At 35.8% G+C, this 12794-nt stretch overlaps 2 protein-coding genes across 2 annotated transcripts in view; both read right to left on the reverse strand.

The window, feature by feature from the left end:
• Window positions 1–1124: 1124 nt before the first annotated feature.
• Window positions 1125–10509, reverse strand: LOC103967538 (suppressor of mec-8 and unc-52 protein homolog 1). The gene is made up of 16 exons (XM_009380787.3): window positions 10266–10509; window positions 9758–9968; window positions 8264–8416; window positions 7817–7865; window positions 7183–7266; window positions 6322–6425; window positions 5934–6020; window positions 5792–5845; window positions 5211–5306; window positions 4040–4167; window positions 3533–3659; window positions 3383–3442; window positions 3140–3247; window positions 2857–2957; window positions 2416–2467; window positions 1125–1475 (listed from the first exon to the last, which is right to left on the reverse strand). Exons 1-16 carry the CDS (start codon window positions 10292–10294, stop codon window positions 1377–1379), a joined length of 1542 nt encoding a protein of 513 aa, XP_009379062.1. The 5' UTR covers window positions 10295–10509; the 3' UTR covers window positions 1125–1376.
• Window positions 10510–11187: 678 nt separating this feature from the next.
• The window catches only part of LOC103967552 (agamous-like MADS-box protein AGL12), a 34555-nt gene continuing 32948 nt past the window's right edge, over window positions 11188–12794 (reverse strand). Inside the window, exons 6-7 of the mRNA XM_048581566.1 lie at window positions 12133–12174; window positions 11188–11491 (exon numbers count right to left, since the gene is read on the reverse strand). Of these exons, the coding sequence (XP_048437523.1) occupies window positions 11399–11491; window positions 12133–12174 (135 nt within the window). The 3' untranslated portion in view covers window positions 11188–11398. The remainder of the gene's footprint in view (window positions 11492–12132; window positions 12175–12794) is intronic.

Raw genomic sequence — 12794 nt, forward strand, 5'->3', positions numbered from 1 at the left:
ACAATTGGTGGTTATGCATGCAGGGCAGGGCAGGGCTGCATTCATCTGTGCTTTGAGGTATCGTTTGGTATGCAGACGGGACGGGACGGGACGGGACAGGATGGAACGGAATGGAGCGGGAGCAAAGATGCCCTCGGATGGAAACAAGGAGGAAGAAGAAGGAGACGGAGAGGTTATAATTTTGTGTTCCACGGATGTGGAATGAGTCGTTCCAGGAGGGTGAGGTGGAACGAAAATTCACCCAAAACTCGTCCCGTGGAACAGCTTGTTCCACCCGTTTTAGGCGCACCAAACGTGGGACGGAACGCTTTGTCCCATTATGTTCTGTCCCGTCCCACATACCAAACGGTACCTGACTTTTATCCCAAGAAACAAAGAAAAAAAATTTGATTCTCTTGGGGAGAATAAAGTTGACGTTTCTTTCTTCATGTATGTCATTTGACTGCACGGTCAACATGAACTTTGTTGTTCCCCTACTACAACTCACGTTACTATCCATCTATACTTTAACCTAAACCAAGCTTCCAATCTAGGAATAGAGCCCGTAAATTAACACGATTCAATTTGCTCGCAAAATTTCTATTAACGGACGAAGACTTAATCGGCTGGATTAATTAACGGGTGGTGATTTTCCTTCATATTTGAGCATTTTACATATGCTCGCAAAATGTACCTAAGCCGTTAAGGCGACTCAATTTGCTCACAAAATTTCAATTAACAAGTGAAGCCTTAAGGTGCTGGAGTCATAACGAGAGAACCCGTTAGCAACCTGTTGATTTTGGGTGAACCCACGAAACCCATAATCACCCATTAAAGAGGGTTAATTTCTTAATCTTCAAACCCCTATCTGAGATACTGAGAGAGTTTATAGTTTATTCCCTCTTACTCTGCCGACTCACTCTGCCCTATTCTCTCTCCCCGCCCTCTAACCTCTGCCACTCCGCCACTGCGATTCTGCCTTCCGCCCTCTCACCCTCTCTGGGCCACTCCGCCCTCCGTCCTCTCATGAATCACGATCTCCCACTGTCTCTAATTTAAGCTGAAGAACGATATGAAGAAACGGCAGCTCAAGCTCCCTTGGCGTTGAATCAATGGCAGTTGCACAGAGAATCTAGAGGTACACGTTATGAATCAAAATTACTGACATTGCTTAGTAAAAAGCTATACAATATCTCCAAGCATGATTGATCGACGAGGTAAATGTTCGAATCCAATGCCCTAATCGGCTCTACGTCTTAGTGAGTTTTTGCAGACACCACACTTGCATACAATGCAGCCCACATTCCGTTTCTCAAATACCACCCAAATATGCATCTCAACATCCAAACTTCACCCAGAAACAAAATTACATACAGTACATACAGGTCAACAGAGCTTCAAGGCTTCCATAACTTCAGTGTGCAGTCTTCGCCGTATGTAGCGACAATATTCCTGTGAGGATGATGGCTGATGCCAATTACCTCCTTTTCGTGGACCTGCACATCACAAGAGAGAACTTTATAACTCTTCGGCATTCATGTATGCAATTTTAGTTTTAATCAAACCACCATCAAAAGAGCATTTTGTAAACACGTAATAGAGAGCGTTATCCATGTGCAGCCAGATCTTGGCAAACAACCAACAGCGCAATCCCAGACGTCCACACATGCACACACCTACGGATGTGAATCGTGCAGGTCTCGTGACCAGAATAGCTGGAATTAGAATGTGGCAAGAATTGCAATTATCCTATCACTCATTTTAACATACGAGCCATTCAGGGACCAAAACAGACCGTCTTAAATTTGCCATGTTTAGGACGAATAGACCTTCAGAAAGATGTCATGTATGCTTACAGGTATATAGAACAAAGATGTCACCAGATACCTTTATTAGTCTTTTAAATGAGACGGGCATAGAAAGGGTCATCAACTAGTGAACTGATATTTATCTAAGCGAACATACACTGGATTTCTCCTTCACACCATATTTGTAAAAAGGTATGCAACTTAATCAATGTCGACCTTGGAATATAGGGTTTCATGCCAAGCAGAAGGAATCAAATAAGATGTTTGCAACACTTTGAGCGATCAGATCTCGATCAGTGAAGCAACCAAAACTGGTTAAAAACACTAGAAGATCCATGTCTCAATGAAGTTTGAAAACACCAATTTAACTCAACCAAGGAAAAATCATCACTAGATCATGTCAGTTGTCTTTTCAAAATCATCACTAGATCTTGATTACTGTGATTCCAGATGTGCAACAAGTATTTACATCTAAAGCCCTCGTTCCGTACCATCTCAATCTCCACCAAGATAAATACCACAACTAACAAAATTGTCAATATTTATTTTGATTCCAGATATGCAACACGTATAGCATTATAAAGCCCTAATTCAGTACCAACTCAATCTTTATCAACAAAATACATACCTTCATTAGATGCTCTAAATTACCAGATTGGTGACTGAAACAGTACATATTCCTGCACATAGATGAAGTATTGGTAAGCATCCTCATGCTGATGATCAAAAGAACAAAGCAGGTAGCACAGTCTTTGTAGTTTAACTGTTCCAACTGGCAGGTACCCATTGGCGGAAAAACAAATAACACATAATGGCTCTGACTGTAGTGAGGAGGCCAAAGCATCTCTGAGATGCCATTTTAGAAAAGAAAAACTTCATCCATCCAATGATGTTACGAAAACAGAATAGTTCCCTTGAAGAAGAGGATAAACACCGCATAGCGTATAAGAGATCTTTTGAATTTGGCAAGATTACACACATAACAGACACGGAAACATGCATATTAAGAATGTATACTAACATAACCAAGTGAAATATGAGCATGATGAAAATTTGATATTTTATTTACCTGTCTTCACCAACACAGTAAATCCATTCCCCTTTTGGTGACACACAAGCTGACAAAAAATCTCCGCCTTCTTTTTTACCAGATGAAAAGCTCTTCACAACCTAAGCCATAATAATCAGACAAAGCTCAATATTCACAACCACTTAACAATGAAACAAAAGATTTTGGCTTTAAAACATGAAAATATCCAAACAAACTTTAAGAAATGGATTGTTAAATACATTGCAGCACGTTGAACAAAAATATGTAAAAACTAAGTTCTGTTCAAGTGAAAAATATATACCTGTCCTTGAAGTGTCATGACATAAATAGATGACGTCTTATTACATACAATGATGTGATCAGTATTTTTTGGGTAAAGATGAACAGAATTCACAGAAGCATCACCTCCCTAAAAGTTAAAACAAAAACCCACAAATTAGACACCAAAACAATAAAAGAAAAGGCAATATTTCAAAGGAAATATAGCTAGGTTCCTCTAGCTCATGATATATAAAATATTAATTAAAGTAATAAAAAGGAATACCCTTAAAGGAGGAGGTGGCTTGAATGTCTGTAGACAGTCTGTAGTCTTCAAATCCCAGACCTAAAAAAAACATCTACGCCTCAGAAAATGGATACGCGTTGCACAACAACAGCGTCAATGAGATACAAATAAATATCACGAGAAACTTACCTTGACTGTGCAATCGCTAGATGCAGTAATTACACGAGCTCCATCACTAGTAAAGATTCCATCATTTACATAAGATGTATGCCCACGAAATTCTTTCAACATCTTCCCAGATTTTAGGCCATGGATTCTGCATCAGTCATAAACAGATGTCTTTAAAATAATAGCAAAGAAAATAAATAAATAAAAGGTTTCCTATATATATATATATATATATATAAACAAAAAAAGGAGGTGTGTGTGGGAGCCAATAATGCACTTTTTTACATTAAATCATAGTAACCAAAACATAAATGTAAAAACCAAGAAGATGCATGTTACAATGAGTGATGCATAACTGTTACATAACTAATACACCTCAATGGATGTCTTGATAATGAAAACGTAGGAACAGTCAAAACTTGAAGTTGAAGAAACAATATTAGTGATAAGAGTAAATTTTTGACATATAAAGTAATAACTAATGTACCAATCTAGGAAACATATCCAACAAGAGATGTGAAAAAATACTTTGCAGTGCTGTCAAATGATGTACTAAGTAACTGGCTTCCATCCCGAGAGAAGGAAACACTGGTGACACCCCGTGAATGTGCACGTTCAAGACGGCGCAAGCACTGCCCAGTCCTAATACGCCAAACCTGTAAGAAGAATTTAGATAAATTAAGATCAGAAACAAATTCAATAAAATTGTACAACATATCAAAATTCAATTTAATCAACACATGCTAAATAGCAATATGGACAGGAACAAAAAAAATTACAATAAAATACTGCTAACTATCTTCTAGCTTCAAGTAAGATGCCAAATCATAATTACTGAACTTGAGCCTTATCTTGAACAAGAAAAAGGAAGCATACTTCGAAACCTCAACAAAAACAAGCATGAGTTATGTCATCATATACAATAAAATCTGACCTGGGGGAACCACACGCAAATATAATCACAAAACATTTGTTTGACATGAGCTAACTCTCCACAAACACCCCATACAAAAAATGTAATAACACAAAACAAAACAGATAATTAAATAGAGTGAGCAATACCACACATAGAACACCCATGTGAAACAATTACCAACATCTGATCATAACAAGAGATGAATCAAGTAAACAAATGTTTGGCGGTTGATCAATCTTTCCTAGCAACGACATAATAATGCACTTTAACCTACAACTTGGAGATCCACTAATAGAACTATAATTAGAGCCAGAATCCGACATTAGAAACTCCATTTGTCACTCACTACAATTTCCGGAACTCCTAAGAGTGTCGTATTCACACCAAATTGGTCGCTGACATGTGAAAATAAGGTTACCCAGTAATAAATGGTTACAAAGTAGTGGGAGAATCATATGAAGGACTCTCTGATAGAAAGGTAACTAACATCAGTTTTAAAAATCAATAGAGAAGCTGTCCCCATATTCAGATGGCAAGATTTGCTCCAATAAGTACTAGAGGGCACTGGTTTGGACTGTGAAAAGTATTTGCAGACGGGTGTGGGAGTAAATTTCAGGTAGAGATTGAAGGACTCTGATTATTTGGAGATATATATGGTCATACGATGGTTTCTAATGGGGAGAAAAAACATAAGAAAAATGTATGCGAATTCAACTTCTAGACTTCTAGTAGTAAAAACAAGAAAAGGACTCTTGCATCCAAGAAAACATGAGCTTAATTTACTTTGATCTTTCCATCTTGTGACCCGGATGCAATCATCTCTGAATCTCGGCTAAATTCAAGACAGAGGACAGCATCGTCGTGCATCATGAAAGTTTCCTGCAATATTGACAGCACATCAGAAAATGCAGAAGAAAACAGTCCGCTTAGATGAATGATACAATAAAACGTTGTCATACGAGGTGCAGAACATTAACAACTAAATCCAAGTTCCAAAAAAAACAACTGAGTGACGGTCCATGTGTGTAGGCACGCATGTGTGTAGGCACGCATGTGTGTAAAAGGACATGACAAGCAGGCCAGTTCCCAAATTGCATTCATCCAGAATTTTTTAGAGGGTAAAAAACACAACATTATCCCCACTTCCAATAGCATGTTTCTTGTTCAGAACCAATGAAATGTCATAATGTTCCAACTTTACGATTAAAGAACCATACCATTGCAATGAAAAATATATTTTTATGTTTGTTATAAGGACACGACAAGCAGGTCAATGCCCAGGTTATATATATATATATATATATATATATATATTGTTGTTGTTGTAGAATGCATAAAACTCCGAAAAGAAAATAAATGCTCACATCAGCCTGGTACTGAAGATCCTTCTTGAGTTTCCCGCTTAAGTAATCCCACACCTAGAATTGACACAAGCATTGGAAAAAAAAGGCATTCAAATTACACCAAATAATTTCATGTTAACAAAAGCATCTTAATCATATATACCTCAATAAATCCATCAACCGAGCAAGAGACAAGAAACTGCCCATCTGGTGAGAACCGGGCACATTCTGCATGACTTTTTGTCCCAAACTGCAGCAAAACTCCACCAAAAACTCAGAAATTCAGAAAGAAATTGTTACAAATAATCAGGCCACTACTTTATATATGTCAGTAAGATCTTTGTAATCTATTTAAATTTCTTCATAGGCCAATGCATGGCTAAAATAACTACCATGGAAGATTGATGTTACTGTAGTCTCAGTTCCTAAATTCTGATTTAAAACGAAGTTCAGTATCCAGCATTAAGAACCCTGAACCCCAAACCAATAAAGCATACTGAACAATGTATCAAAATGATATATAGCTAGTTAGCTACATATAAATTCCTTGCCTTTATTGTGTGTGAAAGAGTTGTTGGATACAAGTCATCCACATCTTGTTTCATAGCAGCTGTTCCTCGAAATAAGTCAAACTGTGTTCCTGGGGGAAGCAATCCTGGATAATAAAAAAAAAAAAAAAAACTTAACCACATAAGTGACCATTCCTGTTATAAAAAAGGGAATCTAATTAGAATATATTGATAGAGAAAGAACCAATATGAAGTGAACCAGAAGTCCACTGCTTCAATAGAAGACTGATAACTTAAGCCTCGTTTGTTTGGCAGTAGGAATAGGAATTTGTTTCCTTTTCCATCAAAATTGGATGTTTAGTTAGCTTGGAATAGAAATAGAGTTATGGAACTAACTGGAATCAACTCCTTTGACTAGGTGGAATAGAATTACAGATGGGAGGCTGGGATTTCTATTCCATACTTCTAAGGAATGTAATATTGAAAAGTACCATCCTACAACGTATATATTACATGGATATATATGTGGGATTCCATCTGATTCATGCAGCTGGGATTTCTATTCCATGGAATGGCAAAATGCCGAACCTAGATCGACAACAAAAATCTCTGTTTCCTCACCTAACATATACGGATAAAACTTCTTGTGAACAGATAAAACTTGGTTTCAGAGGCACGAAAAATTCACCATGCATAAAATTGAATATGAATTTTACAGCCATAAAGGGTATCTATAACAAATAAAAAGTACCCATCTATGGTAAGGAAGAAAATAGAAGGGAGGGAGGGAAAAATAGTAAAGGACAAATGAATGGTATGCAACATATCCACAAGAGGATAATTTTCAAAGAGAACCTCATACCAAATAACCAACAAAACAAAATAACAGATGCAAAAGTTCACCTTGGTGTTGCTGCCACTTTAGAGCCTGACCAATTAAAGCCGTCAATCTTGATGGTGGCACCACGGTAACTTCCGCAGCAAGTGCTGAGAAATTCAAAAGAAAATAGAAGTCGTCAAAGACAACAGAAATTTCAAAGAATAAAATTCAATAACAACTACTAAGATTTTTTCCTTTGCTATCTACATTTTTTGTCAGATTTCAAAGTCTGACACCTCTGACTGTATCTCACATTTAAACTCTCCATACCTAGGGCCTGGTCTAAATCTATAAACAGGAACAATAAAAAATAATCCAAAGGAAATGCTGAACAGAAATTCAGTAACAAGAAATCTTTGCTTTTCTTATGCATTATGCCATTGTATGACCATACGAGCATATTTCAGTTCCTAGAAGTCTTCAGACGGCAAGCATATCAAACTTTTTCTCCCCAAACTATGAATTGAACCGTTTTCTGAAGATTGAAGCCAATCCAAATTGTGCAGTTTTTTTTTTTTTTTGTCTGGTAATTATGTTCCTTCAGTGATAAATTTTATCTCTAATGATAGAGAAGAGAATACCTGATGTATTCATTGAGATTAAAAACCTACTGGAAATAATAAAAAGTTCAATTATAGAAGAGAGATGGAGTGAAACCTTGAGCAATTTGAGCACGCCGCTTTTCTTTGGTTGACTCTTGATAAGCCTGTTATAGATAACAAACCTTTAAGTTTCTGATAAAGCATCATACTGATTGAAGTGAAAGCACAACATACTCCAAGACAGTGGAATGAGCTAGAAGCAAAAAATCTAATTTGATGGCATTACAGAGACCAATAATGTGGTGCATCATTAGTTCTGGAGTGCTGAATGTTGTTTGAGACCTTCAGCTTTGCAACCTTCAGGTGTTTGTGATCTTCAGGTTTTTGGGACCATCAGGTGTTTGGGAACCTTCAACTGACTAACATGTTTTTGGTAGGAATTCATGGCATAAATTCCCATAGTAGACCGCAATAAAGAAAGAAAAGTAGAAATTTTTTCTTACTATGACCAATAATACAGTAACTAATGAGTCATATGATTATACCAAAGCTATTTTCATACCTCATTTGGATCAAAATATGTTCTGACAAGGAGGTGCTCAAGTCGCAAGAATCTTTCAGGTTGTTCTTGCTTCACTACACCCATTACCTGAGTCTGTCTTAAGATAGCACGAGCAGTATCCAATTCTCGAAGTTCAATCATTTCCAGTACAATCTACACGATTCATAAGAAAGGAAAGATCATACCATGAGCAGAAGAAAACATACAAAAATTACTTCATTGTCAGTCCATTCAATTTAACTTTCACAGAAGTAAAGCGAAGTAGCAAACTGAACCTGGCAGAGGTATCACAGCGATCATACTAACATTTAGGGCTAAAGAAGACACAACTCTGCAACCCATATTAACACCAACTGAAAAATCCATATGTAGGAAGTAAAAAGACAGCGCTGATATAGGAGAAAAAAGTATCAACCCCACTATGAACAAATAAAACAAGTACAAACACAACTTTGGTTTATGGAAAATGATCTGAATTCCCTTAGTGTCATTCATTCTCATGACAATGAAGCTGTTTATAACCAACAGAATTAGACGCTACTTGTCCCAACAGTAGTAGAAATTTTAAAATTGTTGGCTCGTCTTACATCACTACTGATCTGATCCATCTGTCATGCAAAGGGTTCTAGAAATAAGAACTTGACAATGTTATTTGAGCATCTAGACAATGGCTTGGTTTGGTATGTTTCTATGCGTGCACACATTTTTGTTGGGACAATTTTCATATTCAATATTTCAAATTAAACAGAATATGTTTCCACCCTACACTATCAATACAATTCTATTGCTGACTTCAGAATACCTTAAGCTACTTTCTCTTCTCAAATGGATCATAACTATTTCCTCACTAATACACCTTTATACATGGGAAGTGACACTTGAAACACTTTCCTATATCAGATATATACTCTCTTTTCTCTACAACTAAACAAAACGTGCATTGTCGCTTATATCCTACACTTTGAGCCTTTGATCACTCTAATCTCGGTAGCAATATAATGCATCCTACAAGGAGAAGTTCTCTCATATAGTATTGACACATCAGACATAAAACATAATGTATAAGAAGGCGACCCCAAGCCAACAAGGCTCCCCGCTTTCTAAGGGTGGGGGGAGGAACATCTATCGTATACAACCTTACCTTTGCTTTGCAAAGAGACTATTTCCATGACTCGAACCCATGACATTTTGGTCACAAAGGAACAACCATTCCATTGCACCAAGGCTCACCCTCATAAACCATAAATATATTAGAAAGTATATAAACACACACAGACAAAAAAGATTAGCCCTACATGAATCATATTCAAAAGAAATAACGCCGATATCAAGCATTATATATCATGACTGAGCTTCTAAGTTGAAGAATATGCAAAGCAACATTGTTCATATGTCACAGCAGCAAAAGTTGAACAGTTGTGTAAACATCGGAAAGTGAAAGGACTAAAACCAGGCTTGAAATATACATATAAAAAGGTAAGTGCTGTTACACACCTGCTCGTACAAATCCTCCAATTTGTTCCTTGGAAGCTTAAGTTGAGCCACTTGAGGCAAAATTGCATCCCACCTTCCACTATTTATGTCAGAAACAAATGTCTCAACACTGTCGACAGTGTTCAAAGATACCTGGCACTCACTCTGCAATGTTTGAAACGTTTGGTGCAAAGAATTCTCTTTGCAAAATTGAAGCACAATCTTGATGACACTGAAAAGGGAGAAAAACAAACCAGATTTACGACATCGAATTTTCTAGTACACTCAAACAGTACAACGTTGTAGTCTCACTAAATCTTTAGCAGACATGTCTCTACCCCTGTTACCGAAAGCCAACATATCCCTAACTTAACCCTGCTATGCTCTACTCCCCCATTTGTCTGCCCAGAAAATAACACTAGAGTTTGAATATTGCGCCCTAGAAAAACATAAACATAGGATTTACGTGTGCGCAATACAACGTTAAAGTGAAGAAAAAAAAATCGAGCAATTTGAGAAGAAAACGTACTCTCGAGCTTCAATTTCTAAGGTGGACATCTCGCCTACGAAGTTTCAGTGGGGAAGGAAACAGAGAGAGACAGGAGTAGGGTTTGCAGTGCCGTCTGGGAAGAAGAAGAAGAAAGCGAAAGTCGGGTGGGCTAAAGAAACTGGTGTAGTTCGGGCGGGTGAGGGCTGCTTCAAGACGGAGGAGGGAAGGGAAGGGGAGGGAGATGGAGTAAAGTGTAAAACACAGTTTTTGGAATTGTGTTTAGGCCCCAAAATTAATTTATGTTAATTGACAGAGACATGGACATAAATGTCTTTTTGGACACTTGCGAGCGTGGGTTTTTTAATCATGGACGCTAAACGCACTTAAAAATGTCTTGTTAATTGTTTTTTATTATGATTTTCAAGATATTGTTGTAATGTATTGTGAAATTGAGAGACTTTTTTTTTATTATGCACGTCTTAAAAATTTATCATTTTTTTTTTGTTTTCATTTTGCCCAAAGTATTGAAAAGTTTTCGTTATTAAAGTTGTTATCTATTAAAAATCACCATGATTCACTGGAATTAAGCAAGAATGTATACCACATTCCGTATAAAATTATAAATACACTTTGTTGGCGAATTATCGAGCCATTTTGTGATTGATCACAACTTCCACATCATCTATTTAACAGCAGACCTAGCGGTCAATTAGTCGACATAATGGTCAATAAGCTTTTCATGTCCTTATAGACAATTTTCACATCATCTATTTAATAGCAAACCTAACGGTTAATCAGATATAAGTTTTAAATTAATACAGTTTTAAAAACTTGTTGTGTAAAATGCTAATTCTGAAACCTTGTGACCATTAGTCTCAAAATTACCATCAAACTTAGAGGGTAAAATTTAATTAACACAAAATAAAATACATTCAATAAAGAGTGATGACTCAATAACAAATCACACCATAATATTATGCATATCATTAAATTACCTTACAATGCACTTCAATAGCAATACCATATTGTACAATACAACAATATGCATGCAATATTGTCAGCCATAGATAGCTGGATGATTCTTAGTAACATTTATTTATGAAAATTTTTAAACCACACCACACACTTGGCAATAAGAATACTAAACCATTATATAAAGCATAGTTACTTCTCTAAAACTCATATATATCATTTGGTATGGTTAGTGGATATGTGTTGTCAGTTGCTATTGGCATAAAGTCATTAGCTCCAGTGTTCACTTCAATCTGCATAAAATAAATAAATATATTTAAGATCAATGAGTTAGAAAGTAAAACTTAGTACTTTTACAAAAGTAATTGTAACAATAATGCTTTAATTATATCTAGCTTTGGCCCCTCCATTGGTATTTTGAATATGAGTAATGTAGGAAGACTAAATTTATAGACAAATTTGTAAACTAAATGATATGAAAGTTAATGATTAGATTATTACTTAAGTACTGATAAACGTGCTCATTTTTTATTGGTAAAATATCATTTAATTTGTAAATTTTGTCTGCAAGTTTAGTCTACCTAACATTGCTCTTTAAATTTATACCCAATCATTTAACACTTTGTCACTTTGGCCTTAACGTCAAAGTCTGAATTTTTTTTTATTATTATTTTGGGGAAAAATAACCACCCGCAATGTATTTACTTAATCATACTCTTTTATTTCGTTCTAAATTAAACATAGAACTTCAGTTAAAGAGTTAGATAAGTATATACATTATATGGGTCTTTTTACCCATAAATCTTGCCAAAAAAGGGTAATTGGCAGATTATCAAATTTCAACAAATTGAATTGGCGGACAAATTGAAAATTTGCTAATAATTAGCGATAATAGCTACAATTTACCATAAACTTTAATAAGAATGTTGATTACCTTATCTTGAAGATACTTATTTGCAGCTGCCAGAATTCCTTCCTTCATAATATCAATTTAATTATTTGAGAAGATTAAAAAAAAAGTAAGGCAACAATATTATCAATTAACATAAAATTTCAATCAATTATCCAAAATTAAAAGTTGAAATTTTATAAAGGCCATGAATATGCCCACTCAAGTGGCATTTGATGGATAGGATAATGATTCCTAGCCTTATTCTTCATGAAGTAACAAAAAACAAATGAAGTCAAGTTGTAGTGCCAAAAACTTTGGAGGCCATGAAGAGCTCACTTCCAAAAAAATTTGGTGTTGCATTTGGACCAGTGATTTTCAAGTACCAAGGGAGTTAGGCAACATTAGTGAAAAGAAATAATACACTCTAAAACGCTAGATATAGGGATTTGAGGGCAACTCCAATCATGTTTTCTATTTTTTATAGCTCAATTTACTAAAAAGAGAGAAAAATTATTTTTGAAGCTCTCTAAAAAAGTTTTACTTCATAATTTAGAAAGTCACAATGAATATGAGTCAATAGGAATTTAATTATTTATGAATAATAACACTGAAACGTGGAGCATTTAATTACATAAAACCACTAGGAGCTCATTTCTCCCTCATATTTAGGAGCTCTTAGAGGTATCCCATCTTAGGAGGTGATA

Source organism: the organism of the source record quoted next, unplaced genomic scaffold (assembly GCF_019419815.1).
Source record: "Pyrus x bretschneideri cultivar Hongxiangsu unplaced genomic scaffold, Pyrus_bretschneideri_v1 Contig17, whole genome shotgun sequence".
In the NCBI taxonomy this organism is placed as follows: domain Eukaryota; kingdom Viridiplantae; phylum Streptophyta; class Magnoliopsida; order Rosales; family Rosaceae; genus Pyrus; species Pyrus x bretschneideri.